The sequence below is a fragment of the Myotis daubentonii genome, chromosome 9 (assembly GCF_963259705.1).
Source record: "Myotis daubentonii chromosome 9, mMyoDau2.1, whole genome shotgun sequence".
NCBI classification, from domain to species: domain Eukaryota; kingdom Metazoa; phylum Chordata; class Mammalia; order Chiroptera; family Vespertilionidae; genus Myotis; species Myotis daubentonii.
The window spans coordinates 30771787-30798683 of NC_081848.1; the positions used below are offsets into that span (position 1 = coordinate 30771787).

At 45.3% G+C, this 26897-nt stretch overlaps 1 protein-coding gene across 4 annotated transcripts; it reads right to left on the minus strand.

The window, feature by feature from the left end:
* Window positions 1–2714: 2714 nt before the first annotated feature.
* Window positions 2715–19285, minus strand: PRSS23 (serine protease 23). Of its 4 annotated transcripts, XM_059708201.1 has the most exons (3): window positions 19034–19166; window positions 17717–17776; window positions 6464–10781 (listed from the first exon to the last, which is right to left on the minus strand). In XM_059708201.1, the coding sequence occupies exon 3, from the start codon at window positions 10764–10766 to the stop codon at window positions 9633–9635; it is 1134 nt and encodes a 377-aa protein (XP_059564184.1). In that variant the 5' UTR covers window positions 10767–10781; window positions 17717–17776; window positions 19034–19166; the 3' UTR covers window positions 6464–9632. The 4 variants fall into 4 exon arrangements, 2 of the variants coding, with proteins under 2 accessions (XP_059564184.1, XP_059564183.1); XR_009454384.1 differs by lacking the exons at window positions 6464–10781; window positions 17717–17776 and adding an exon at window positions 2715–3631 and having other exon boundaries at window positions 19034–19285; XR_009454383.1 differs by lacking the exons at window positions 6464–10781; window positions 17717–17776 and adding an exon at window positions 2715–3636 and having other exon boundaries at window positions 19034–19285.
* Window positions 19286–26897: the final 7612 nt, after the last annotated feature.

Sequence of the window (26897 nt, forward strand, 5' to 3'; positions counted from 1 at the left end):
CTTTATTTTATGAATGCCTCAACCAATTGTAAAGTCTTTATAAGAACAAATTCACAAGGAAATCGCAGACTCCTTGGATGGGTTTTTACTGGCTATAAAAAGTCAGTGGGCCAGTGGCAAACAGGGGAGTTGACTAGTGACACCCTCTACAAAAGAAACTAATTGGTGTCAGGTCCATCAGACAAGCCTCTCTGTCCCTCTTCTAGAATGTGGTGACAATCAGTGAGCCAGAAATATGGAGCACTTCAATAAAAGTGTAGAGCTTTGTCTCAAAAATGCCAGCCAGCTACTAGAAGAGTGCTACCTGTAGTCACAGAATCTCTTGCTTTGTTTTTCATCTTTTCACTTGTAACATAAAGAACTTAAAAATGGCCAAATCACTAACTTGACTCTCTAGACAGATCGATAATGTTTCAAAGAAAATATTTTTTAAATGGCATCTAAAAAATACTATATAAAGGAGTTACGGGGCTCCAGAGTTAAGAAAAGAATGACCCAATACACACTATAAATGAAAAGAAAATATGCAGGGAGACAGAAACTCACAGTAGGAAGATAATTTTTAAAATCAAATCAGACTTTCTTACTCCAAAAAATGATATTTCCAAGCAAAAATGGGCCATTTGAAAAAATATGGGCTGAAAAGAAATCTGAAAAAAAAGAAAAGAAATCTGATCACAAATCTTAATATCCAGATTTAGAGACTGAAATGTGATCATTAGATGTTTTATCCTTTCACACAGTGGATATTATAATTTTATTTTTATTGATTGATTTTAGAGAGACACAGTGAGAGAGAAACATGGATTTGTTGTTTCACTTATTTATGCATTCATTGATTGATTCTTGTGTGTGCTCTGACTGGAGATCGAACCCGCAATCTTGACATATAGGGATGATACTCTATCCCACTGAGCTACCCTTCCAGGGCTCACACAATGGGTATTATAAATAACTAGAGGCCCATTGCATGAATTCGTGCACCAGTGGGGTCCCTTGGCGTGGCCTGCGGGGATCAGACTGAAACTGGCAGTCCAATGCTGACAGCTGTTCCTGCCTGCTGCTCTTGCTCATTCCAGCCCTGCTGTGCCTGCCACCACCACTGCTCAGTAGGTTTACTGCTGCTCTGCTGCAGTCTCTGGACTGTGGTGGCCCTGCATCTGGCACCCGTTGGTCAGCTGAGCAACACTCCCACTGTGGGAGCGCACTGACCCCCAGGGGACAGCTCCTGCGTTGAGCATCTGCCCCCTGGTGGTCAGTGCATGTCACAGCGACCATTCGACCGGTTGACCCGTCATTCGGTCATTTGGTCGACCAGTCACTTAGGCTTTTATATATATAGATTGGAGTTTCAAGTAAAAAAAATTTTTCCAGATAAATGTCCATAGCATTTTCCCATTTTTGAAATCTCAGATGAATGGAAATGAAGATAATGTGGGATATTAAATAGCTTGAAGAACTTAAAGAGGCATAAAGGAGCTGATCAGTAAAAATATAATGAAGGAATTGAATGCATTCTTCCTGATATATTATAGTTGATTAACAAACACATTTTTTCCCATGAGAATAAAAAACTGGTGGCATTTCTGTGGGATCATCCAGCTCTGTGTTTGGCTGGTCTGGCAGATATCCTGCAGTAAACGTGTCACTTTTAAAGGACAACATCCTTATGTCTAAGAATGGCTTATCCATGGAGGATATTAGTCATGCTTCAGTTATATTTACCAAACATGGCATTTTCTCATCAGGGAACTGGATGTAGAGCAAGGATTACTAAATCCCAGAAAACAAATGCACTGACCAGGCAGGACAATCTACCTCAAAGATTTATTAAAATGTGAGGGGAACATTGAATTAGTTCAATTTACAGAGTGGCAATTCCACTTCACTGACGCCCAGACAGACGTGGAGAGAGGGTAATTACAGAGCCTTACCACCTGGGAGACAGAGCAAGCGTCACGACCACAGTGACCTCACAAGGAGAAGACACAGGGACATCTCAAGCACTGGGCTGTGTCCCATTTGTTCCTGCAGCTCTGGTATGAGCACAGTCATTGGCACCGTGGACTTGTTGCTGAATGAATGATTGAATAATTGCAGAGATGGGGAAGGGCACCCCAGGCTGAGCAGGAGAGCTTAGTAGTAGGAGAGGCTTGAAAACACAGATACAATCAGTACAACTTGCTGGAAGCCCGGTTGTATGACTGGGTGGCAATAGGGGATGAACCTGACCACCATATTGCAGGGGGGGTGGGGGGGGGGTGGATCCCAGGCTAAAAAACTAAGCTTTATCCTCTAGTGGTCAGAGTCTAGTCAACAGGACACATAGGGGAGTGGCCTTGGACAGCTGTGGGTGGGGTGAGCTGGGACACTCAGGATGCAGTTTGGAGTCTGCTATGATAGTCTATAGGACAGAGGCTAAGGGCCAGAATCAGGCCCATGGAGAGAAGGGCATGGGCAGCGCAGCCATCTAAGGAACACATTGCTCGATTACCTGTGAGATGTGGGAGAGGAAAGCCTCTCTGGGCCACAGGCTAACTCATAGCAGACATCCATTTGTTTTCCCAGCAAATATTTTCTGTGTTAGACTGAGGGCCCGACAATGGAAGATGGTTTTACACGGCTCAGGGTCTAGTGAGAGAGACAGACACACATAAAACAACAGCAGTGCAATGCATGCTGGAATGGAATGGAATGGAACAGAACGGAATGGGTACAAGACATCACAAGAGTTTTATTCTGGAATATATTTGAACACAAGAAATATCCAAGACCAAGAAATGCTATGATACAGGCTGTGTAAAGCTACTAGGGTTATTTGTTCAATCATTCAGTTAGAAACATTATGTATTGAGAACCTATGTGCCAGGCACTGCTCTGAGTGTGGGGATACAACAGACAAAAATCCCTGCCCACACAAAATCACATTCTAGTGGCGGAGAAGACAAGAGAAATAAATATAATAGGGGATATGTGAGAGTGATTAGTGCTGAGCTGAGACAATAAATCGGGGAAGGGAAGGAAGAACCCTCCCTCCGAGGGCTGGATTTTTAGAGAAGACGTCCAGGGAAGGTCTCTGAAGAAGACAGAGCCGGGGGTGGCAAGGCCGAGCCACTGTTCCCACGGCTGCTTCTCCAGCTCTAGCCACTTGCTCTGTTTATTTCATTTTCTGAGACTCTCCTCATTCTCTCCAACGCAAACACTTCAGTCTTGATTCATTGGACTGGAACTCGCTGGTTCTCAGAACTGTCCTGGCTCTTTATGGAAGAGAGAGCCCTGGTCCTGTTAGAGTCTGAAGACAAGGGGGCAGTGATAAATCAAGACTAAGAGAGCACTCGGTATTTTTACACACTCGATACACACACACACACACACACACACACACACACACACACACACCACACTGAAGAGTCATGGTGCACTTTCTGCCCTCAGAAAGCATCAGCTGGACAGGAGGGGATGGCCATGTGCCTCCCTGCATCCACGTTTTCATGGCCCTTAGAAGCCAGGACTCCCCCAGGGAGTGTGTGGCCCTGGATCCTTGCACTTCCTGTTGCAGAGCTGTCCCAAGGCTCACAGGAGGATTCAGTTGATCAAGCAACCAGTCCTGCAGGCAGGGACGGAGCAGAGCCTGTGCTGAGCAGTGGGAGCACAGAGAGGCACAGGTGAGCTTCTGCGTGGAGGACTAGGCGATGCCTCCGGGTCTCCTGCCCCCTACCCACCTTGCCCACTGTACCGAGAGGGCCATTTCTCAACACAGCCTATCACGCCACCTGATCTTGTCTTGCCCTTTGCCCTCCCTTTCCCACACTTGGCTTCAAACTTTTTCCTTTTGGCTTGTGGGAGGCCACACTTTCCTGGTTTTCCTCTGACCTCATGGGCAACTGTTCCCAGCCTCTTTGCTGCCTCCTCCTCCTCTTCTTCTGCTATGAACCCCACCTCTAACGTTGGTGGACCGGGACGCTGCCCTCAGCCCTCTTCTCAACCTCATTCTCCTCATTCCCTCCCAAGTGATACCATCTTACTCTGGGACTTTAAATGCTATCTACATGCTGATCCAAGATCTTTCCATTGAACTTTACAACCGGAGGTCCTCACTGCACAATTGGGGTATTTACCTCACATCTCCACCTGGGTGTCTATTAGACATTTCAAACCTAATGTGACAAACACAAAAATTCTTGATTTTCCTTAATTTTTATTTATTTATTAATTTGAGAGAGAAACATAGATTTGTTGTTCCACTTATTTATGCATGCATTGGTTGATTCTTTTTAATACATACACACACACACACACACACACACACACACACACACACACATATATATATATATATATATATATATATATAAATTGATTTCAGAGAGTAAAGGAGAGGGAGAGAGAGAGAGAAACATCAATGATGACAGAGTATCATTGATCAGCTGCCCCCTGAACCTCCCGTATTGGGCACCAAGCCCACAATCCGGGCATGTGCACTGACCAGAAATTGAATTGTGACTTTCTGGTTCATAGGTTGATGCTCAACTGCTGAGCCACACCAGCCAGGCCATTAGTTAATTCTTGTATGTGCCTTGACCAGGGATTGAACCTTGAAGTACCTGGATGATGCTCTAACCAACTGAGCTATCTGGCCAGGGCTTCTTGATTTTTCATTCTCCCCAATCCTCTTTCCCATCTCAGCAATTGGCACCTGGACTCTACCTGCATGCTCAGGCCCCAAACTTAAGTGTCACTCTTTTTCTCTTTTTAAAAACTGAGATATAATTGACATATTAGTTTCAGGTGCATAACATAATGATTGGATATTTGTATATATTGCAAAATGATCACCACAAGTCTTGTTAACACCTGTCACCATTCAGTTACAACTTTTTTTTTCTTGTGATGAGAACTTTGAAGATTTTTTAGCAACTTCTAAATATACAATACAGTATTATTAACTATCATCACCATACTCTGCATTACATCCCAGGGACTTATTTTATATATTTATAACTTTTTAACCCCTTTGCCTATTTCACCTTTTGAACAGACAAAATTTGATCTTGCCAGGGCTCTTGTACTCCAGATCCCTCAGTCTGGGGCATTCCCCCCCCCCAAATCCTCAATGGGCAACTCACAGTCAGGTGTAGCAAGCCTGTGAGCTCCCAGTGGGTAAGGCCAGCATGGAAGAGAATGGCTAGGCTTGGGGTATTTTACTGTTTCACCACCAGAGAGGACTGTCTACCAGACAAAGGTGCCCAACAACAGGAGGCAGAGGGTTATATCACCAGAGGTGAGAGCTAAGGGGGATGGAAGAGCTGGTATTATCTGAGACGTAGTAACCACTGAGAAACGACACAGACGTTTGCCCCTTCTCTCTTCCTTTGCTCTACCCCAGCCCACTGGAGGAGCTGGAACCCAGGAAAGAGAGGATCTTTGAATCAAATAGGAGGGTTGTTTTAAAATAACCCACACTGAGATGTATTCCCCAAAAAGAACCAGGTAACTATGGAATCAGTCTGCCCAACTCCAAGACCACCATCTCCTCACACCAGTCTGCTGCCCTAGCTCCCAGCCTTGTTTACTCCCTTCTCTGGTTTATTTCCTTCTCTGGGAAACAGTGGACTAAAAACAGATGTGTGTTCATCTGCTGGAAATGGTTGTGTTCACCACTCATGTACTCTAGACTTCACCCCATGAAAAGGAATTTTTAAGTTTCCTTCCCTTATCAGAGGCCCTCAGAATGCTGATCCAGGTGGAGAAGGCATGCAGTAGGAACAATAAAAAACGGAGATGAGGCACACTGTTAGCTGCAGCCCTACGGTTGCTCCTGGATTAACAAGGAGGACTGTCAGTCTGCATTCCATAAAGTGCTCTGAAGGGTTTACCAATTAAGGCGACCAGACATGCTTCTTTTCCCGGGACATACCTGGTGCACACCTGCTGTCCTAGCCTTTTTAGGAATAGAATTCCCCTTCAGTCAGTCTCAAAAGAATTCCACTCTAGATGATAAATTAAATGGCCACACTACCAAGTATCCATGGAAATCAATTAATGGAGGCAATTTCCAGGCATCCTGGAGCTGGTTCATGACACGGACTAAGGAAAGGGCAGACATGAACAGTGAGACTCAGGCCAAGCAAGAAGGAAGGTGCAGGAGCTGTCCACTAGGCTCTCTGGCCCAGAGCTGACCGCCCTCAGAGAGGAAGTGGTGAGCACAGCTGTCAGAACCGCTCTGGACACCCTGGGTGGCTGTCATTTACATGTTAGCACATGGCGGTTAGAGCACCATTACTCCAGTGCAGGCTTGTCATCCTCAAAAGTTCTGAACCGAAGACTCCTCTAGGTGTCAGAGAGAGGCCACTACCTTAAATATTGACCCAGGTGTCCCTGGGGGCTTGCCCTCTATGGGGCAGGTAGATGAGTTACACATAGTGAAGGGCATGCTCCCCATGTCCCCACTTACTCTCCAGGGTGTTTTTTGTTTTTAAATATATTTCCGGTCCAAAAAAAGTAATGAAAGAATATACATACAATTCTGCCATAGACTGGCTTATATTTCTTTACCTCTTTAGTTCCCATATATATATATATATATATATATATATATATATATATATATACATACACACACACAAATATATACAATACAGTATTATTAACTGTATTGGGGGGCGGGACTACTTCCTTTATAAAGTTCAAAATTCCATATAAAGTCTACGGAAAATATGTGCCCCAAATTCTGCCACCACCTTCTGATACTCAGCAACAAATGATTTTCAAGTTTCTTCTCTGCCGTTTCACCTAAACACTTTCAAATCTGGATACGAGGTTCTGGTTAAACCCAAAAGGCACTGACACCTGACAGCACTTTGAGCTCATCAGACTTTGTGCACCTTGACCCAAAGGCTGTCACAGCAATCCCCAGAATGTATTTATTAGAACACTAAATTGCTCATAAGTAGAAAACAAGGCTGTGGTGATCAAAGATGTTTATTGAAATGCAGATATTAAATCATTAACATGTCTCCAGTACAGGACTTTAGAGCTTTTCATGTGCAAACAAGCATGTGAATCCCTGATAAAGGGGGGCTACCGAGGGGCATCTCCCTCCTCCTTGGTGACGGTGCCCTCTTTATTTTTGGTAGAAAATGTGGAGGGATGAGTGGTTAAGGCACACACTTTAGGAAACATTCTACTCATCTTACTGGGAATATATGCTTAGGGTGTATAATTAATACACGAATTATCTTAATATCATGAGTCCTTTTTTTATTTCAACTTCCATGATAGTTTAATACAATGCTTCCTTCTATTACCACTGAAAAGATGGACACGTTGAATGATTTTACAGTCTTGAGGTACGCTGCCTGGAGCACGTGGTACAATTCTTTAGTGAAGTTACATCTACTTGAGCACTAAACATGGATGCTGTTTTGGCTTTGTGCCACTGCCTCTCCTTGCTGAGGAAAGTTTAACCTTTGCACAGGAACGACATGAAGAAATCAAGGTGTATTTATTGATTTTTTTTTTTAAATCAGTTCCGATCTAGGTATTCAGTGAACACCTCTTTACACCAAGCAAAAGCAAAACCAAACAAACCCCCCAAATACCAGACATAGAGATGGAGACCGCTCTTCTTCCTCAGGCTAGATTCTTGCTAGATTCCAAAGCAAATTGTTCTCAGAAGATTCCTGGTGGCCCTGCGCCTCTTTGCTATGCGTAGTATTTTTTTTTTTTTTTTGATCCTCATCCAAGGATATTTTTCCATTGATTTTTTAGAAAGAGTGGAAAAGAGAGGGAAAGACAGAGAGAAATATCGATGTGAGAGAAACACATTGGTTGGTTGCCTCTTGCTTGAGCCCTGACCAGGAACCAGGCCGGGGAGGAGCCTGCAACGAAGATAAGTGCCCTTGACTGGAATTGAACCTGGGACCCTTTGGTCCGCTGGCCGACTCTCTATCCACTGAGCCAAACTGGCTAGGATGCTATGCATAGTATTTCTTATGAGATTTAAATAAGGCACTATGGTTGTACATTTCTTGAGTACCTTAGCAGGATTATCCTTCTGAAAAGTTCAAGAGACACACAAGCCAAACCACCTGGGGGAGGTTTAAGCATCAGTATTGTATTTGGATGTCCTCACAAATAGTCAGAAGGCGGACTGAAGTTACCCGGGGAGCGAGAACAGCAAACATCTGCCTTGTGACCCATTTGTAATCCATTTAAAAAGAAGTGTTCAGGCTGAGAGGCAAAGAATGAAAACATAGAATAAGTCAAACTATTTCCTGTACCTACTGTGATTTTCCTATTGATAAAACGTTCATAAAGGCACTTATTGGAGTGATGATTCTGATCCATTTTGCCTTCTCCCACTTGCCATTGTTGCTACTGTACTTGATTATATGTGCCTGCAGCTTAGAGTATTCCAGTAAAACAGGCCCTTTTAAAGCAAGGGAGAAAAAAGTCATGTTTTTTCTTATAGCACCTTCCAAATATTTTTACTATAAAATAAGTAAAGTACCAGTGAAAAGTGTCCAAATGACCCAAGCACACAGCTCCCAAAAGCACCCTGAAAAGTATGCGAAATAATTCTGATTAGGCCATGTGACTGTGCCAGGCTCCAAACAAGTCCTCATTCTGCCGTGACATCTGCCGAGCAATGCATCCATTGTCCTCTGGAATGTAATTCATTTTCAATTACTCCATCCAAATGATAAAACATGAGATGTGCTACACTCCAGGGGGGAAATGCAATGATTGTAGTGTGACCACAACTGTTCGCTGGGAAGCAACACAGCCTGCTCGAATGAGGCCCCGATTCTTGTCTTCCGAAAAAACAGCTAGTTCAAGAAATGTGAGTGAAATCCTGTTAAATCCTGGAAGTACTGGCATCAACCATCTAGCCTACTCTGGGGTGGGCCATATGCAAAGTCTTCCCCGAACGTAGAGCAACAATCTTTGGAAGAGGAACTATTTCAAAACTGAAAACACCTTGGGTACTGACTGACTGTAAGGTATAATTTAATGTGTACTAACATCATCAACAAATTATTTTACTGATCAAAGACTACTGCGCAGATGCTCCAAATCCAAAATATGGGAACTGCCTGTCTCCGACGTGCTGTGAAAGGTACCATGCGTTGTATGCAGCCAGGAACACTGCCATCTGGAAACATTAGTGATTAGGAATTTAAAAAACAAACAAAACAAAAATAAGATGACTCTCAGGAGAAAGTACACACTATACACACATTAGAAATTGTATCTCCTATATGCCACATATTTAATATAAACCTTTGCAACAAGTTCAGATGAAACAAAAATCAAAATTCTCAAAAAGTGAAAGATTAACTTAATCGCTAGAGTCCCCATTGCCCCAAACATCAGTATGCTTTTTATTTCTATGCAAAAGTAGGCTTGCCAACTGCTCAAATGATATGACATGATACACAAACCGATTTTCAAATCATGATGCCAGTCATCTTGCAATTTTAAAAAATGGTGTAAAAGATATTATTATACATTACATACACACACACACACACACGCACACACACACACACACACACCATTGACAACATGTGGCCTCTCCTAAAATAAGGATACGAAGACCTTTAAGTGCCGCAGGAAGGATGAATGTGTCATCCCTCCCTGCAATCCAGGTAGTTTCCTTTAATCCAATAGCAAATCTGGGCGTACTTGAGAGGCGTGATCCTAACAGCGACGTTGAAATCCTGTGGAGAACCATTCATGTCTACCCATTGGTGCCCTGAAAAGATGCCAATAATTTTTCGCTCCCACTTCTGCTGCTGTCTCTTCCACATCCTCACGTAGACCCCTGACCCACTGGCCCCGGGCTGGGCATCACACTGCTGGTAGAGCAGGTCATAGGTCTCATCTTTGACGTCGCAGAAGCGGTACACCAAGTTGCCCAGTCGGTCATTGTCATAACCAGAGAAGTGGATTCGGCCCCCCGGCAGCTGCTTGGCGGGAGGGCTCACCCCGATCTTCATGAACTTTCTCTTGTGGAGTTTTTTCAGTTCCAGGAGAGCATAGTCATAATCCATGCCAATGTCGTTGGCATTGCCCTTGATCCAACCTTTGGGCACATGGGTGCGTTTCACTCGGATCCATTGAAATTTCATCTTCTCGGGCACGGCTGCGCTGGAGTTCTTGGCCCCTCGACCATCTTTAACCTTGGGCTTCAGGAAACCCACGCGGAGTTTCTGGGTTCCTTTCACGTAGGTTTTGCCATCGTGTATGCAATGGGCAGCCGTGAGGACGTGCTTCTCCGACACCAGGGTGCCTGTGCAGCCTGTGGATAGCTTCACCGATGTCGAGAAGGGGTAGTTGAGCAGGAAGTCCTTCCCAAAAATGCTGAACCTGCTGTCGTAGCCGTAAATCTGCCGCTTCCTCCGGGACTTGCCCGAAGACTCGCCGCCACCACCGCTGAGGACATAAATGCCCACCTGGGTCTCTGTGCGGCTGCCGTTGGCATAGAGCGTTTCATAAGACAGGTACTGCTTGACCTCTTCGTAAGTGGGCAGTGGGGTTCCCTTATGACACTGGGGTCCACATGAGGAGGACACTTCCAATTTGGCTTCGGCCCCGAAGTCTGGCTTGGCTAAGTGGAGAGTGGACTGGGGCAAGATGACGGGGAGGCGGTAAGCAGGCCAGGTGGGTTTCCAGTGGGCTCCGGAGGGGCTCACCTGCCCGACAGCACAGAGAAGGAGGAAGAGCACGAGGAGGAGGAGGAGCCCTGGAATCCCCGCCATGCTGAGCACCACTCTGTGGGAACAAAGACAAGCGGGTCAGGAGGGCAAGGGGCCAAGTGCTGGTTTATTGCAGACGCAGTCAAAGGCATGCCTGTCATTGTTTCATATATATATGTGTAGACTTCAGAGAGAAAGGGAGAGGGAGCGACAGAGAGAGAATCATTGATTAGCTGCCTCCTGCACGCTGCCCCACTGGGGATTGAGCCCACAACCGGGGCGTATGCCCTAACCGGGAATCGAACTGAGATCTCCCGGTTCATCGGTAGACACTCAACCACTGAGCCATGCCAGGTGGACTGTCATTGTTTCTAAGTCTGCAAACCCTCCACAGGAATCAGGGTGTGGAGAGGAATCCCGAAAATATGGTTTCACTACAATGCAAGGGCTTGGCCTTGGAACATTCCCATGGCCTGGTGTCCAAACCAAGTCGGGTGCTCATTCCCTTCTATGTGGAAGATGCCCCTGAGGACGGCCCACCCCAGATGAACTGATGGACCAGCCTCAATTTCCGGGTAATTTTGAGCCTTCTTTGTGCTTCAGACTAAACCTTCGTGCCTTTCTTTCCTCTCATTCTCATTAAAGCACGAACTTGGAGCATCTACAGAGCAACTTGCTCACGCAGAGAGTAAATTTAAATTCCTCAGCTTGCTGAGTGACACGCAGAAGGAGGGATAGCTCCACAGTGTCACTCGTATGGGGACCCCCATCGCCCCTCTAAATACTGGGTGCATTTCGAAGGATATAAGACTTTTGCGTTTTTGTGTGTGCTTCTTTGTTTTTTTGCTTTGAATTTAGAACAACCTTAACTATTATAAATTTAGTGCCAGAGTAGTCAGGCCTCTAACATATAAAATATTTCTTCTTCCTATAGGTTTTGTCTTATACCAGCAGGACCTTAGTCAAAGGTCGATCGCATCATGACTGTCCCTGTTGGTTACGTTTTCAGGCCTTTGTATCTATGGTCCCAGCTAGTCTAAATGCCTTGAATTTGGGCCTACGCTAGCACTCGACACCGATCTATTTATTTACTGTGTGCATGAAAGACTGAGCGAATGATTGGCGTGGCTCAAAAAAATCCTGTTTGTGAATGATACCTGCTGAGCGCTAATGACAGCGATGGCTGAGGGTGATGTGGTAGCTCAGAGAAAGGCCATGAAGTCAGCTACGTGAGTAAGAAGAACAGGGGAGGGGTTCCAGGGGAGGTGAGGCTGGAGATGGGTGCTGAGCCGAACAGAAGTTAGGTCACAGGAGACAGAGTGAAGGGGCCTCTCAGAGGAGGCAACAGCCTGTGAGGACAAGGAGCCCCGCGACAGGGCACGTCCTTTCAGGAATCATGCTTAGCTCCGCAAGGGTGGAACAGAAGAAGTGACGGAGGCAACAGGCAAGAGCTGGATTGTGAAGGGCTGAGTCTAGGAGATGAAGGAGTTTGGATTGCATCCTGAAAGGTATGTTTAAAGCCTGAGATCAATCACCCCACAGGAAAAACAACAAGAAAAAGAAGATGGGAAGTAGAACTTCCCCAGATGTTGAAGCATCAGTCGGTTTTGAATGGCTCTGAACCTTCTATTCAAGGGAAGCTGACTAACAGGTGAGGTAATTCATTCATGCTCAGACATCCCAAAACTAGGCCAAGGAGGGGTTAGGTCTCAAGAGGCTAGTGGAATGTAGCAGGAGTCAGAAGGAAACTGTTCCATTATTCTCATCCTCTCCCTCTTCGGAAGTACAGACCCATTTGCAATTTTGGGGTGCCATTGAGCTAGCTGATGTAGTCCAGCTGAGCATGCCAGTCCATATCCCCATTACCCACACATGGTATTTCTAAAGATGTGGGCGTCCCACCCACCTCTGAGATCCTTGTGCTTGTCTCTTTCTCCCCCCTGCTGCACTGGATGGTTGGGCATTGTCCAGTGTACCAGAAGGTTGCCAGTCTAATTCCTCGTCAGGGCATGTGCCCCCTGGTTGTGGGCTCCATCCCTGGTGGGGGTGTGCTTGTCTGATTCCACTTCTGTCAGGGAGGACAGGGATGGGAAAGGCAGGCAGGAGGTCCTGGAAAGACAATTCCTTGGGGCTTCCTGATTCCTTGAAACTGCTTCTCTCCATTTTTTCAAATAGGAAGGATCCATGGGTCCTTTTGTGGGCAGAAATTACATCTGATTATTTCTCTAAATCCTTTAACTCATGGGGTGCATGCACAAACGACTGAAAGTTCTTTAACCAAAGAACTAGGTGCATATATGCGTAGCCCACGGACACAGACAATAGTGAGGTGAAGGCCTGGGGTCGGGTGGGGGTTGGGCGGAGGGGGGAGTAGGGGAGAAATGGGGGACATCTGTAGCACTGACAATAAAAAATAAACTAAAAAAAAAGATGAAAGTTCCAGGTAGACAAGGCAGGGGGTGCTAAGGCTAGTACAGGCCAACTTTATCGGTGGGGTAGGTGTGGTGAGGACGACCATGTAGACTTAGGGGGATGGCTCTGTACCTAATTGCGCCCATCTCCTGGGCGAGGACCCAGCTCTTGGGCATATCTAGGGCTTGGACAGCCTTTTCTCTATGTAAGTTGTTGTCTAGGTGACTAAGTACCCCCACATCAGAATCCCTGCCAAGTGTGATATGTACTAGGAGGAATCATGTACCTCCCACGAGGCTGTATCTTGGGCCCCGAGACACCACCCCCTCCTTCCTTCGACTATGTGGAGAACGTTAATGCCGGCTAACATTGAGCAGCAGATGTGGTAGGCCAAGTGTTACTTCAGCTAGTCTTAAGAAAGAAAACACAGACTCCAGACAGAGGTGCAAGCTGCCAAGTATTCCTGTTTTCAAAATATAATTTTTAGGGGAGAGAGAGAAAGGAGGAGATGAGATGTTATTATGCTATGTATTATCATAAGTTGTCAATAATATTTTTGGTGTGCATGATGAACATAACAGTGTCCATCAAATATGCTCATATTATTATCTAGATCATGCATCTTCAAACCCCAAACCTGAAATTTGCATGTTAACTGGATGCTGGGAATAGAGAGTTTGAATAATCTACTGTAGCAGAATCGCTCCAGTGGGGCTTGTCTTTAGCTTCATCCATTTGTCCAAACACTGAAATAGTCCTTTGGCAAGGGTATCAGGGAAGGGAACAGTAAGAAAGTCTGGAACTAGGATCCATCTAGGAGCCTTGCATTCATGAATTAACCCCATCTCAGGCAAAATTAACTCTAATTTCATTTTTCCAAGTGCTTTGCCTATAGTAAACCCCTGTTTAAAAAATACTTTTGCCCTGGCTGGTGTGGCTCAGTGGATTGGGTGTCATCCAGTGCACAGAAGGTTGCTGCTTTGATTCCTGGTCAGGGCACGTGTCCCTAGGTTATGGGCCCCATTCTCAGTGCAGGTGTGTGCAGGAGGCAGCCTATCAATTTATTGCTCTCACATCAATGTTCCTCTCCCTCTCTTCTCTCCCTCCCTCCCTCCCTCCCTCCCTCCCTCCCTCCCTCCCTCTCCCTTCCTCTCTCTCTAAAAACCAATAAAAAATGTAAAAGAAAAAACCTTCAAAGGCCTTGAAGCATGACCATACCTCTCTTTGTTGTTGATTTTTCAGTCTGTCTTTCAAAAAGAAACAATGCTTTTACAAGTCAGTTCATGAGAGTTAGTGGGTATGGAGAAATTAGAACAAGACTTTTCCTGAGTGTGAGCGCTGGGCAGTTAGCTAGGCCTTCTCACTAGCCACAGCTTCACTCCAGCCTCTTGACATAAGATCAAATTTATTCTTCAGCAAAATGATGGATGACTAAGCCAAGAACGTCTAGGATAACTTACAAATCACTTACAAATCAGTGCTGCTAGAGAGGGTTAAAGAGAGAACCAAAGAATATTACTATTCTAGACAGAGTATTATCTAATGAGTATTAGATAATATTACCAATTCAGAGTCCTTACAAGTTAAATTCTGGGCATTCAGCCAGTTAAGGAGTCTGCCATCTATAAGAACTGCAAAACCACAGGGCAAGGTGAAGTTCTAATCCCTTAGAACTAACCTTTTTCAATACCTCAAAAACCAGGGATTCTATTAGTTTGAAACATTGTTTACAAGTTCCCTATATTATTACTTAAATCTATTAACTTGTGGGGTACAACTTTGTCCTGACATTTCCTACCTTTTAAAAACACATATATTGATTTCAGCGAGGAAGGGAGAAGGAGAGATAGAAACATCAATGATGACAGAGACTCATTGATTGTCTGTCTCCTGCAGTCCCCACACTGGGGACCAAGCCCACAACCCGGGCATGTGCCCTGACTGGGAATCAAACCATGACCTCCTGGTTCATGCTCAACCACTGAGCCATGCCGGTTAGACTGACATTTTCTATCTTGATTAAAGTTTCTATGTAACTCTAAAAGCTATAAAACTGCATTTAAAAAAATTTAATTCAGATTTAGAAATTAATGCAGCTCAAATTATTCTGCATTGAATCACTAAAAAACAAACAAACAAAACATAACAAAAAATACCTGATCAGAAATTGGGAAATAAAGTTATGTGCGCTCAGGTCCCCAGATGGGTTTAAAACTGACATCATATTGAAGTTCTAACTTCATTAATTGTCCTCTCCTTTACCTAATGTGTGTTTAGGGTGGCTGAAAATTGTTATGAATACCAGGTGATCTCTTTCTCTCTCTCTCTCTTTTAAAGAATAGTTATTGATTTTTAGAGAGGAAGGGAAAAGAGAGAAACATTGAATAGCTGTCTCCTGCACACACACGCCCTCCCCCCACTGGGATTGAGCCCACAACCTGGGCATGTGCCCTGACCAGGAATCCAACCAGCAACCTCTCGGGCATGGGATGTCGCCCAGCCACACTGGCCAGGGCACCAGGTGATCTCTTTAGTCTTCTCAGCGCTGGTCTTTTCAGGCCTAGGAGTCTCTAATTTTATAATTTTCTAGGGTCACAAAAATCCAGGGCAGGCACTATGCTGTTCACAGATAGCATCTGTGCAGCCAGCCACAGCTCAGGCAGGGGCTTTCCTTTAGGAAACTCTGGAGTGTGGGGGCATTGGGGAAAAGAAAAAGGAAACTTTACCATGTTAATCCCTTGCTTATCTGGGTGACAAGATTTCCCTGATCAGTCATCAAAGAAAGCAAAGGCCTCCAGCAGAGGGCGGCTTTCAAGAATGGAAGGAAGGATGTCTGGGTGTGAACGCTCTCAGGAGAGTGGGAACTGACCTGCTGCAGGTCAGTTAAGGAGTCTGCTCCCCGAGGCCCTCACACCTTCCCCAGGCCCCTTCCCCATTAATCACACACCAAGGAGAACTGGTGATGCTTTAAAATCAGGTGGGTGGCTTTGCATTAATTTCTCGACTCACCTGATTATAGAATAATTCCCCAGGAGACAAATAATCATTGTTTCCATTTTTATCAGCTCTAGGTAAGCCTGTGCCATGCCCAGTTATTTAAATAGAAACACTCTAGAATGTAAACAGATGTAATAAAAACATTCATAAGCTCACAGCTGGAAAGGTAACTAAATGGGTTACATAACTTTAAGTTCTCTCTTTACATATGAATCACCTTACCCTTACAGAACTGTCTGGAAAATGCACACCTTGAACAAGGAATGAAGATGTCCAAGTCTTACCTGATTGTATCTAAATCCGGATGAAGAAAACTCAGGTCTACAACATTTCGTTTTTAAGAATAAGCCTTTGTACAGGATAAGAATCCCTCATACACATGTTTATCTTTTAAAGTTCTCGGCTAAGTATGTTCGTGCATCGCTTCACCCAAATGGCAAAGCAGAATGGAAAATTGAGGGAGGCAAATATTTTCTCACCACGCTTGGTAATAGAGAAACTGTTTTCCTTTCCCAACTCTGTATACTGACTCACAAGCAGATTACACAGTCCCCGCTCCATCACTCACTGTGAGCCACTGTCCCGCTGCCCACTGTCGAAACATACGCATACCTCATGAGGACGCGGCCACTTCCGGAGCTCACTACTGACCTTACGGTGAGGGAACAACTCGCATTATCAGATGTGCAAACAACACTCATCCCCTTGGAGACTGGGCCCAGGACTGCTCTCTTCTAGTTCTGCACTTTAGACTTCAAAACTGCAGCAACACAGGCCTCCTCCAGAGGGCACGCGTTTGGGAGAAAGCTACAACTCCTATAGCAAGTAAGTGCTGGGAGGGAAAATCTACTCCGTCGGACAACGTGTAAACTATTGCACAACGGATGAACTCCTGTGACTACTATACACAGTCATGACAGAAATAACAGTGGGAAAGTTGGTGAAGATAGAGGTTTTGGACACCAGTTGGAAGCATGAACAAAGGGTTTTCCATGGAATCTGTGGCCAGGGACACTGAACAGTGAAACCAGACTAAGTCCTAAAGCAAATACCTAAAAATGAACAAAGCTCTGTAGCCAGACTTGCTCTCATTTTCCAAAGTCCCCGAGTCTGTTAAAGGAAAACAGACCTGATCGCATAATGGCTTAAGAATTACAGTCCCGTTCAGGAAAGAAATGCAGGGCATTTACAAGTGCAGCCACCCTAAACATAATCTTGTGGGCAATAGAAGCTTAACTTCTCTATCAGATTTTAGGCAAAATGAACTGCCCCAGTGACCGGGGACAAACCTGGCAGCAGTACAAGAACAGAGTGTATAAAACTGTCAATGGTGAATCTATGAGAAACAAATCCCCCCTCCCCACCCCAAGTCAGTGGGAGTTACGCCTGAATAATGCCTGGTGAATTGAATCCTAAGGGATCTATGAGAAGAAACGTGGAGGAGAACCTGAGACTCTGAAACAAGGCAGAGAGGGCCCAGCAATGTTCCCAGACCCACTAATGGTCTCCTTGGCATTTATGCTGCGGACGGAAAAATGCGCCCACCATTCACCATCTACCTGAGTAAGTTGTCGGTGTTACAGAATGAGATCCATATTAGTTACCTTGGAAGAATGCTTCCGTTGCAGCTCGGGCACAGGAAGGGATGAAAACGTACCTCTTGACTTTATATGAGACAAGCACAAGAGAAACAATGTATTGAAATGCAGATGGTGTGCATATGATCACCAACACTTCCACAAGTAGAGAGAAGGGCTTTCTGTGGCATTTCCCAAGTGCCTCCTCCCCTCTCCCCCTCCTATGCACTCCTGCCTAACAGAGACGTCTTGCAAGACAGCGGTAAGTCTATTTTGAATGCTCTTATGCACAAATAGGACCCTGGAGCAAGTGCAATAAATATCCTGATATTAAGTTGGCATTCAGCTTTTGGCCACAGCTGCCTTCAGACTATGAATTTAACTCCTTCTCGCACCACCACTCGTAAAAACGATTCTCACTTTGGCCTATCTGATCCTAAAAAGTGCTTGGGGGGGGGGGACCCCCTCAAGTTCAATTTCAGGAGCTGAGAGAAGTCAGCCCCATGCCAACACTAAGCGGGAGCTTTCCACCCCCTACGGGCTGTTTCTGAAATCCCCTGGGTGTCGCCCAAAGGGCGATAAAACAAACAGGATTTTTATCAGCTCTTTTCTGGTGAAAGCAAACCAAATTTGTACTCTGACGGGGAGTGGCGGTTTTCCTGCACCTACACAGTTCTCCCTCCTCTTTTAAGACACTTTTTAAACTTTTTCTCAAACTTTTATTCCTAAGTTACCTCGTGATGGAGGACCACAGCTGAAGAAGTCTTGGCTTTCAACAACTAGTTCACAGACACTAGTTTCTGAGGGAAGCACAGGTCCTTCACTAAGGCTCCGGAGGAAAGGTCCTAGTCCCCAGCCCGTGTCCACCGCCCTGTCCTTGCTCGCTAAGGTGCGTTCACAACCACGTGCCCAGGGTTAAACTTTAATGTTCAGACCTTGGTGGAACATATACACGCAAAACTCAAGGCGAACAAGTAGTGGCGGTTGTGGGGTGTGTAGGAGGTGGGGTGCTGCCACCCGGGGGAGAGCTTGCCCAGAGCCGGCTCTCTCCACTCCCACTCCCACCAGGCACCCCAGACAGCAGTGTCTTCCGAACCTTCTTTCCCCGCCCGCTTCCCGGGTGACAGTGGGTGAATCCAAGTGCCCAGCAGCGCCCGAGCCTCCGCGGACTTCTTCCTGCCGCGGGCCCCAGCCCACCAGCCCCCCAGCCCCGGGGGCGGCCCGGGCCACGTCCTCCGTGCGCCCCGCAGCCACCCCACCCCGTGCGCACCGGCCCATTGTCCCGTCCTCCCGCGCCACGCCGCCCCGCGTCCCGGAGGGCGCCCGGGCCGCGCCCGCACTCACCCGCGCCGAGCTGCCCGCCGCGGCCGGGGTTCCTGCGCCGCTCAGACAGGTGTGGGCGCCGGGAGGGCGCTCTCAGCTCCCATGCCTGCCCCGCGGCGCGACCGAGTGCGAGCGGGCGAGCGGGCAGGCGGGCGAGCGAGCAGCGCGGGCAGCGGGCGGGTCCGCCCCCCACGCCTCCCGGGGCCCGCCCGCCCCGCCTCCGCCTTCGGGGAAGCCGCGCGCCCGCCACCCGCCCCACCCCCCGCGCCGACCGCGCCCCCTCCCCTCGCCGCCCGACCAGGGCCCGAGCCGGGCGCGCGGCCCCGGGCAGGTGGGTCCCGGCGGCGCGGCGGCCAGCGCCCGTCCCGGCCTCTCGGCGCAGGTTCTCGCCGAGGGCGCGCCCTGCCCAGGACCCTTGCGCCTTCACCCTTCCAACACCGCTCACCCCCGGGGCGGGGGCTGGAGTGCGCTGCCTACTCGCAAATCTCGTTACCCCTCCTCTCCCCAGATCCACCGAGCTGGGGACCTGGATCACACCTGGCGCACAAGGAAGCCCCTCTGCCGATGTGAAGAATTGGCGAAAAGCCGTGCGCTTCCCACCCCACAAGCACCTTTGAGAGATTTTAGGTGACGACCCAGTTCCTCCCAGCTTCGCCCCGTTTCTCAGGTGCCTCCAAGGAACGGAACCCCGCATTCTGGTGATGCGCCCACCAATGCTTTGCCTCCCCTACAGCACCCAGTGTGGTGCATGGGGTCCTGAGCGCGCACAGCAGGGGCAACTTAAGATGCTAGCTGGGGAGCCCGCGGGCTCAGCTCTTTGTCGCTGCACCGGCTGGTGGAGCCACCTCCTCGCCCAGTGGGCCGGCTTCCCAAAGTCACTCCAAGCGGCCCACAATTCAGTCTTCCTCTAACCAGGCGGGTGACTGTGCCCTTTAAGAACCTAGTGGTAGAGCCTTCCTGTTCTCTCCCAAATACATCAGAATTTTATTTAAATGGCCATTTACTGAGCGCCTCTCTGAACCAGCTCCACATATAAGGCCACTGTGGTGAAGGAGATGCAGGTCACCAGTGTGTCACAGCTAAGGAACCGGGGTTTACAGAGGGTGAATGACTTGCCCCAAGGCACAGAGGCCACGTTTTTTTCTATCAAGTCTGGTGGCCTTTCTATCCCCCATCAAAGCCTGCTCTCAAAAAGAGAGCGCCTAACATACCATTTCACACCCAAGTGTTAATGACATAGCTAAGGCGTTTGCGTTTGTAATCTATTTTAAATAGGAAAGCCCCCAAATACATGCTATTGTGTGGTGTTTCTCAAATGTGAGCGAAACCCATATTTTCCACTATTCTAAGGGCAAAATTTTCTTAGACCTCCTCAGTATTGGCTTAAATTATTTTCTTTAAAAATGTTGCATATAGATATAGGTATATACACATATAACCAGATATAAGCTTAAGTTACAGCTTTTGAGCAACTCTGGAATAAATCCAAAACAAATTTATAAATAACATAAAATCCTCCTCCCAGAACTATAAAATTCGAGTTAGTAATGTTTACTCAACTACTAGCCTTACGTGGTACTGACTGCCTCAGTTGGGTCCATTTGAGTTCTGTGTGGCTCTCCACTGTCATGGTGTATGAAGTGCCCTGCATTGACCCAATTTTCTCACCTTTTTCCTGTCCCAGCGATCACACCTTTCCTCACTCCCTGTGTCATTGTAATACAGCCTTGGACTCTAACACATCATTTAGAGATGAACTTGTGCTGTTCCTTTGTTATTAGCATCAGAACTGAAGTGGGAGCTCTTGGTGTCGAGGCCTGGCACACATAAGCACTGAAATCAGGAACAAGTACTTGGCATCATTCACTTGTTATCATAAATAGGAAAAAATTACATTATGAATCTGCAAGAGTCTGGAGCACCCAACTGGAGAAACACCATTAAAAGCCAAATACTTACTAGAGGAGCTGAGGATGGAATTGGAAGGAGGGAGAGAAGGGACAGACTTCCCAACTATGCTCCAGTTGTATTAGTTTTACTCCAATTCAACAAATATTTACTTAAGCACACATTACACATAAAGCATCGTGCTGGGCTCCAAATGAAAGAGATGGCCACAGGAAGACAGAACAGGACATAAATAAAAGGCATTTATTTATGGCATTCAACTGTGGGAGCACCACTCCAGGCTCTTCCACTTCTTGGCTGTGCAGCTTTTGGCAGAACCTTTCTGTGCCTCAGTTTCCTCCTCTGTAAAATGAAGACTACCTCATTAGGGTCGTTTGAAGAACTGAGTGAATTAATACACACAAAATGGTTAACACACTGCCTGGCACAGAGCAAGCCCTCAGTAAATACTAGCTATGTTATGTCTGTTATGCCACAAGAACGTCCCTTAGCTCCATCTTGCAGCACACCCCGGCCCACTTTGACATTCATTAAAGCTTCTTTGTCCTGGCAGCTTTAAAAATAACATTGCAACCAAGTTATGGAGGAAGAATCACGGAGAACAAGGTAATTATTGCCATCGTTCAGAGTCAGAAACTGAGACACCTAATGGCTCAAAAGCACATCTCTCCCCTATCGCCATTCCCACAGCTGGTCTCAGGCCTATTGGCCCTACCCAGGCAGAAGCTCTCCCTACAGATGACCCAGGGGAGCTCAGGGCTTGAACAAGCACCACAAGCTTCTGCTGTTTCCTGGAGCTGTCAATAGTAAAATGAGAGGATACTGTGGCTCCAAGGTTGTCACTGTGATTGCCGTAAGGACAACGTTGAGGACAGATGTATAGGGTACTTTGACCTCCAACAGAAACACCCTGTGTAAATAGCAGGTATCCTTTGCTTTCCTTTTTGTATTTGCTCACTCCTCTCCGTAAATAACAAAATAAGAAAACCAAAATCCTCACTGCTTCTTAAGAATTAAATTCAACTCCATAATTGTAATTCTCAAATACTTTCCATATGTATAGCAATTGAATGCAGCCAATCAATGTTTCTCTCTCTCAAAAAAAAAAAAAAAAAAGCAATCTACTCTAGCTTGTTTGGCTCAGTGGATAGGACGCCGGCCTGTGGACTGCAGGGTCCCAAGTTTGATTCCGGTCAGGGGCACATGCCCGGGTTGTGGGCTCGACCCCCAGTGGGGAGGCGTGCAGGAGGCAGCCAATCAATGATTCTCTCTCATCATTGATGTTTCTATCTCTCTCTCCCTCTCCCTTCCTCTCTGAAATCAATAAAAATATATTTTTTAAAAAGCAATAAAAAGTATTTTTTAAAAAATTCATTCAGGTCAAGGCTCATACATTTACTTAGTTCCAGCTCTGTATAAGGTGACTGTATAGGGGCAAATAATCATCACCTTTAGGAAATTATGCTACAAATATAAACAAAGCAAACTCAACGATAGGAGAAAGTGAGATAAGGGCTGGGTCAGGCTACAGCTAACAAGCATAGAAGAGGGGATCATTCATTCTCACTCAGGCGGGGGTGAAGGCCCCTATAAGGTGGTAGAATTTGAGCTGAAACTCAAAGGAGGAAGTTTGAGCAAGGTTTGAACAAACATCTCATTGGTTCCTCCACTGTAGAAATGAGAAAATCAGTGGGTGAGTGAAAGGGGTAGAACAAGGATTGGATTGTAATTATGGCTATGTTTCCTGAATGCATAGTGTGTGCCGTGTAGTATGCAGGTAATCTTCAAGGCAAACAGAAAACTGGAGACTATGATTATCTCCATTCTGCAGATGAGGAGACTGAGGTTCAAAGTAGTTTAACAGGATAGTCAGTGTTTTGCAATGATGACTTCGGCTCAGTCTCTTCCACTCTTTTATCAGGGCTCCATTTCGTTTTATATTGCTACCCAGGCCTGCCTTTTCTCACGTTTACAGTAAGAAGGTTGCTGATGTCTTTGAAGCTCTAAACATCCTTTTGATTCTATCTTGCTTTTGTTGCTGTTGTGCAATCCCTTAGTAATGACCTATTAAATGGCCTCAGGGCAGGAGATGGGACTGAAAGATAACTGGAAACAGGGTGGCAGGGCAGTGAGAGATTCAGTGCCAACTCTAAACTGCTAAACTCAATTTCAGTGCTTACTTTTCTTTCTTTTTTTAAATTGATTTCAGAGAGGGAGGGAGAGGGAGAGAGAGATAGTAACATCAATGATGAGAGAGAATCATTGATCAGCTGCCTCCTGCAGGCCTCCTACTGGGGATTGAGCCTGCAACCCGGGCATGTGCCCTTGACTGGAATCAAACCGGGACCCTTCAGTCCACAGGCCGACAATCTATCTATCCACTAAGCCAAACCAGCTAGGGCATCAGTGCTTGTTTCATGAGGCCAAGATCTATATGCAGCTTCACAACTTGTCAGTTTGAAAGTTATCAATCAATGAGGATTATTGCAAAGGAGATAAAATTACATATTTAAAATTCATTCCCATGTGGTTTCATTTCCATGATACTATAGATCTAGTGGGTTGCTTAGTAAGTAAAGGGGTTTTCAGCACCATGTAGTGAGTGTAAAGAGGAATGGACCAAGGGAGCATCCCTACCATGGGGGCCTTGGGTAGCAAAGAATGGGAATCCAATTTAGGATTCCGACTGACTTGGATTCAATTTAGAATTTATGTAGTTGCTGGGTGACCGTGGGCAAGTTTCACACCTCAGTTTCCTCATCTGTACAATGGAGCTAATTGAGGGCTGTTGTAAGGACTCCTTGAGTTACTCAGTACAAAAAGCACACAGCACTGGGCTCAGCACAAAACAAATTCCAAATTGGCATTACCTATTATTAATATTACTACTACTACTACTGTCAGGGCTCAACAAATGTTTTAAAATTCGTTGAATGAATGAATCAAATTATTATAGTATCAATGCCAAAAAGTTTAATCCAGGCTTTCTAAGAAAAAATTACCTCTTGTTCAAACGCAGATCTTCTTGTCATAGGTCTGGTTTATAGGCAACAAAATGTTTCTTAGTATCAAATTTAGGAAATATTACAAATTCAAATGGGAGCCAGTATTGCATTTTTGTCTTCTAATCTCCACTTATGGTACTATCAGTTCTTTTGCTCAATAAACATCTGTTGAACCACTAATATTGTCAAGTCTATATATGAGGATTATTGCAATGTTTTAAGGGCAAAGCCAGATTTTATTTTTTGATGGTAGCTTTAAAATATTACACAGTAAAAAAATAAAACTACAACAAGCTTCCATAATTAAAAAAAAAACTAACACAAAGAACCACCAAAAAAGCCCCAAACAAACCAAAACCACAAAACTTTACAGCACTTAATTTTTTAAAAAGTATTTGTATTGCACTTAAAAACCTTTTAAAATTTTCTGTTTTCGTTAAGTATAGACCTTTTATTTTAAGTGTTTGGAAATAAAAGTAGTACACTCTGAATATAAAAATGTAAAGATATAATATATAAAAGCTTAATATATAAAGTAGTTGTATAGTTAAATTGTCATACATGGTACCTTAAAAAAAGACTGTCCATCAAAGAAAGCTTTATTCTAATCCTACTTAAAAGACTATGGCATCTAAAATTATTAGGAAGAAAAGCAGTTTTTGGCACCAGCCATTTCCTGTATACTGTGAGCATTATTTTAAACTGAAAAATTAGAAACATTTTGAAATAACTGTGTGTTTCTAATTTTCTCTGGTTAAAATGAGAGTCTCTGGAGGCCAGAGCTGGACTTCTCTGATGTACTCTAATTTGTATACTGGATTTCATGATCAAGAACAAAAGAGAAAATACTTTTTTTTCCCCTTTAACTTAAGGAGAAGCAGCAGAGCCACTGGCCTTGAAATGGACTTTAAAAACCGTTGGGCATTCTGTTTGCATTTACACTATAAAAATTTCTACCAAATCTCTGTATCTTTAAAAGGAATTTTTGGAGTGTCTTTTTGTTTTTAATTTATGTTTATATTTATCCATAAGTATTGGATTCTCTTTTCTGTGTTATAAGGAGTGAGCTTTTATGCGGTTAAATATGGGATCTGGATATTCAAATTTAGCATCTTTTATGAGCTTTCTTCTCCTTTTTCCGCAGGCAAATTCTACTCATATTCAAGCTCTCAGAAACCCTTCAGTGCTAGAGATATAAGTCTATTCTCTGTGTTTCAGAGAATTGTATTAAAATTATATCTTACATTGTAGTTATATATTTAACCATTCAACCTCTAGTGGTCCAGAGTTCTTTATGAGCAGGAACTCTGTCTTGTTCTTCTTTCAAATCTTTATGGTTGTCTAGTCTGTATAGGTTTTTAAATATGTATAATTATTGTCTGGTCTTATAATCACACAGAGAGCCTGGTTCATTTTAATGAGCTTAAAATATCAGAGCTGAAATAACTTGGCTGGCCAGCCACTAGGAACAGGGCACATAGTATATGAAATTTTACCGCTGGGGCTCCAATATTTTCCCAGATATGAACCCCAATTTCTGTTTGATGCCCATTGACCATTCTTTCCTTATGGACCATGTCAAAATTTTCACTTGGCCTGTAATTGCATTTCACTGTTCATGCCACGGCTGCCTGATGGCACTCTAGGCATCATCTGTCCATGACTGTGACATTCCCACCGACTCTCTGCAGAACCCTTGGAACATACTCTGGCTGCCACAGGGTGTTCTGAATCACTCTGTCGGGATTCCCAAGGAGTGTAGATCCTATTGGACAATATGTGTTTCCCAAACTCTGTTTCTGCCCACACTCTGAAAGATGTTAATATACCATCCATGGGGGGAAAAAAGGTAGTCAAATATGCACACTGGCCGCCAAAACCGGTTTGGCTCAGCGGATAGAGCGTTGGCCTGTGGACTGAAGGGTACCAGGTTCGATTCCGGTCAAGGGCATGTACCTTGGTTGCGGGCACATCCCCAGTAGGAGGTGTGCAGGAGGCAGCTGGTCGATGTTTCTCTCTCATCGATGTTTCTAACTCTCTATCCCTCTCCCTTCCTCTCTGTAAAAAAAAAAAATCAATAAAAATATATTTAAAAAAAATATGCACACTGGCCTTTCAAATGCTCCGAGAAGTCCTGAATAGAGAAACCTGCTTAAGTTCATTGATTTCGATGATATCCAATCAATTTTATTTGACTGTGGACTCTCCCCCCCGCCCTCCCCAATGTGGTAGCAACATTTCATAGTACACCGGAGTTCTAGAGGGTGCAGTTTGAGAAACACCATCCCTAAGCTTGCTCCACTTCCGGGGCTGACCCCCTTTGGTTCCTGACATGTGGTGTGTGCTTTTATTGCCTCAGTACTTTTGCTCATATTTGAAACTCTTTCCTTCATATCCACTTGTCTCAATTCTACTCATTTTTAAAAAGCCTAACAATGTCACATGCTCAACAAAGTATTTTTGTTGGCCTTTGATTTCCCATAACACTTCCTGCAACTTCCTCATGGCTCTTGTAATTTCATTTATTTTCTTATCAGCTTACTTTTTCCCTCTCCTACTACTGAATACTGTGGTTTGAATCTCTGATCTGCACCTCTTTTGCTAGCTATACTGGTTTGTGTCTTGACAGGAACACAATTTTTCCTTGATTGGTTCAAACGAAAGACTTTCATGAAGTCACTACTTACAGAGGTGAGGACAGGGCTGAGGGAACAAACAAGAACGGAGAGGCCTGGGGTCAAGCAACATGGGGAAGCCATCACTACCATTAGGGCAGAAGTGGAAGGGGGAGATGCTACAGGAGGGCACGGTGATGAGTGTAAGCACAGTGGCGGGGTTCTGCAGCCAGGAGCTGTGCAGTCTAGGGAGGGGTGCAGCTACTGCGAGGGATCTGGTGCCCAGGAGGGAGGGAGTGGGAAAGAAACATCCCGACCTTTCCTGCCACCCTCTGATCTCTGGAGCCTGCCAAGTCA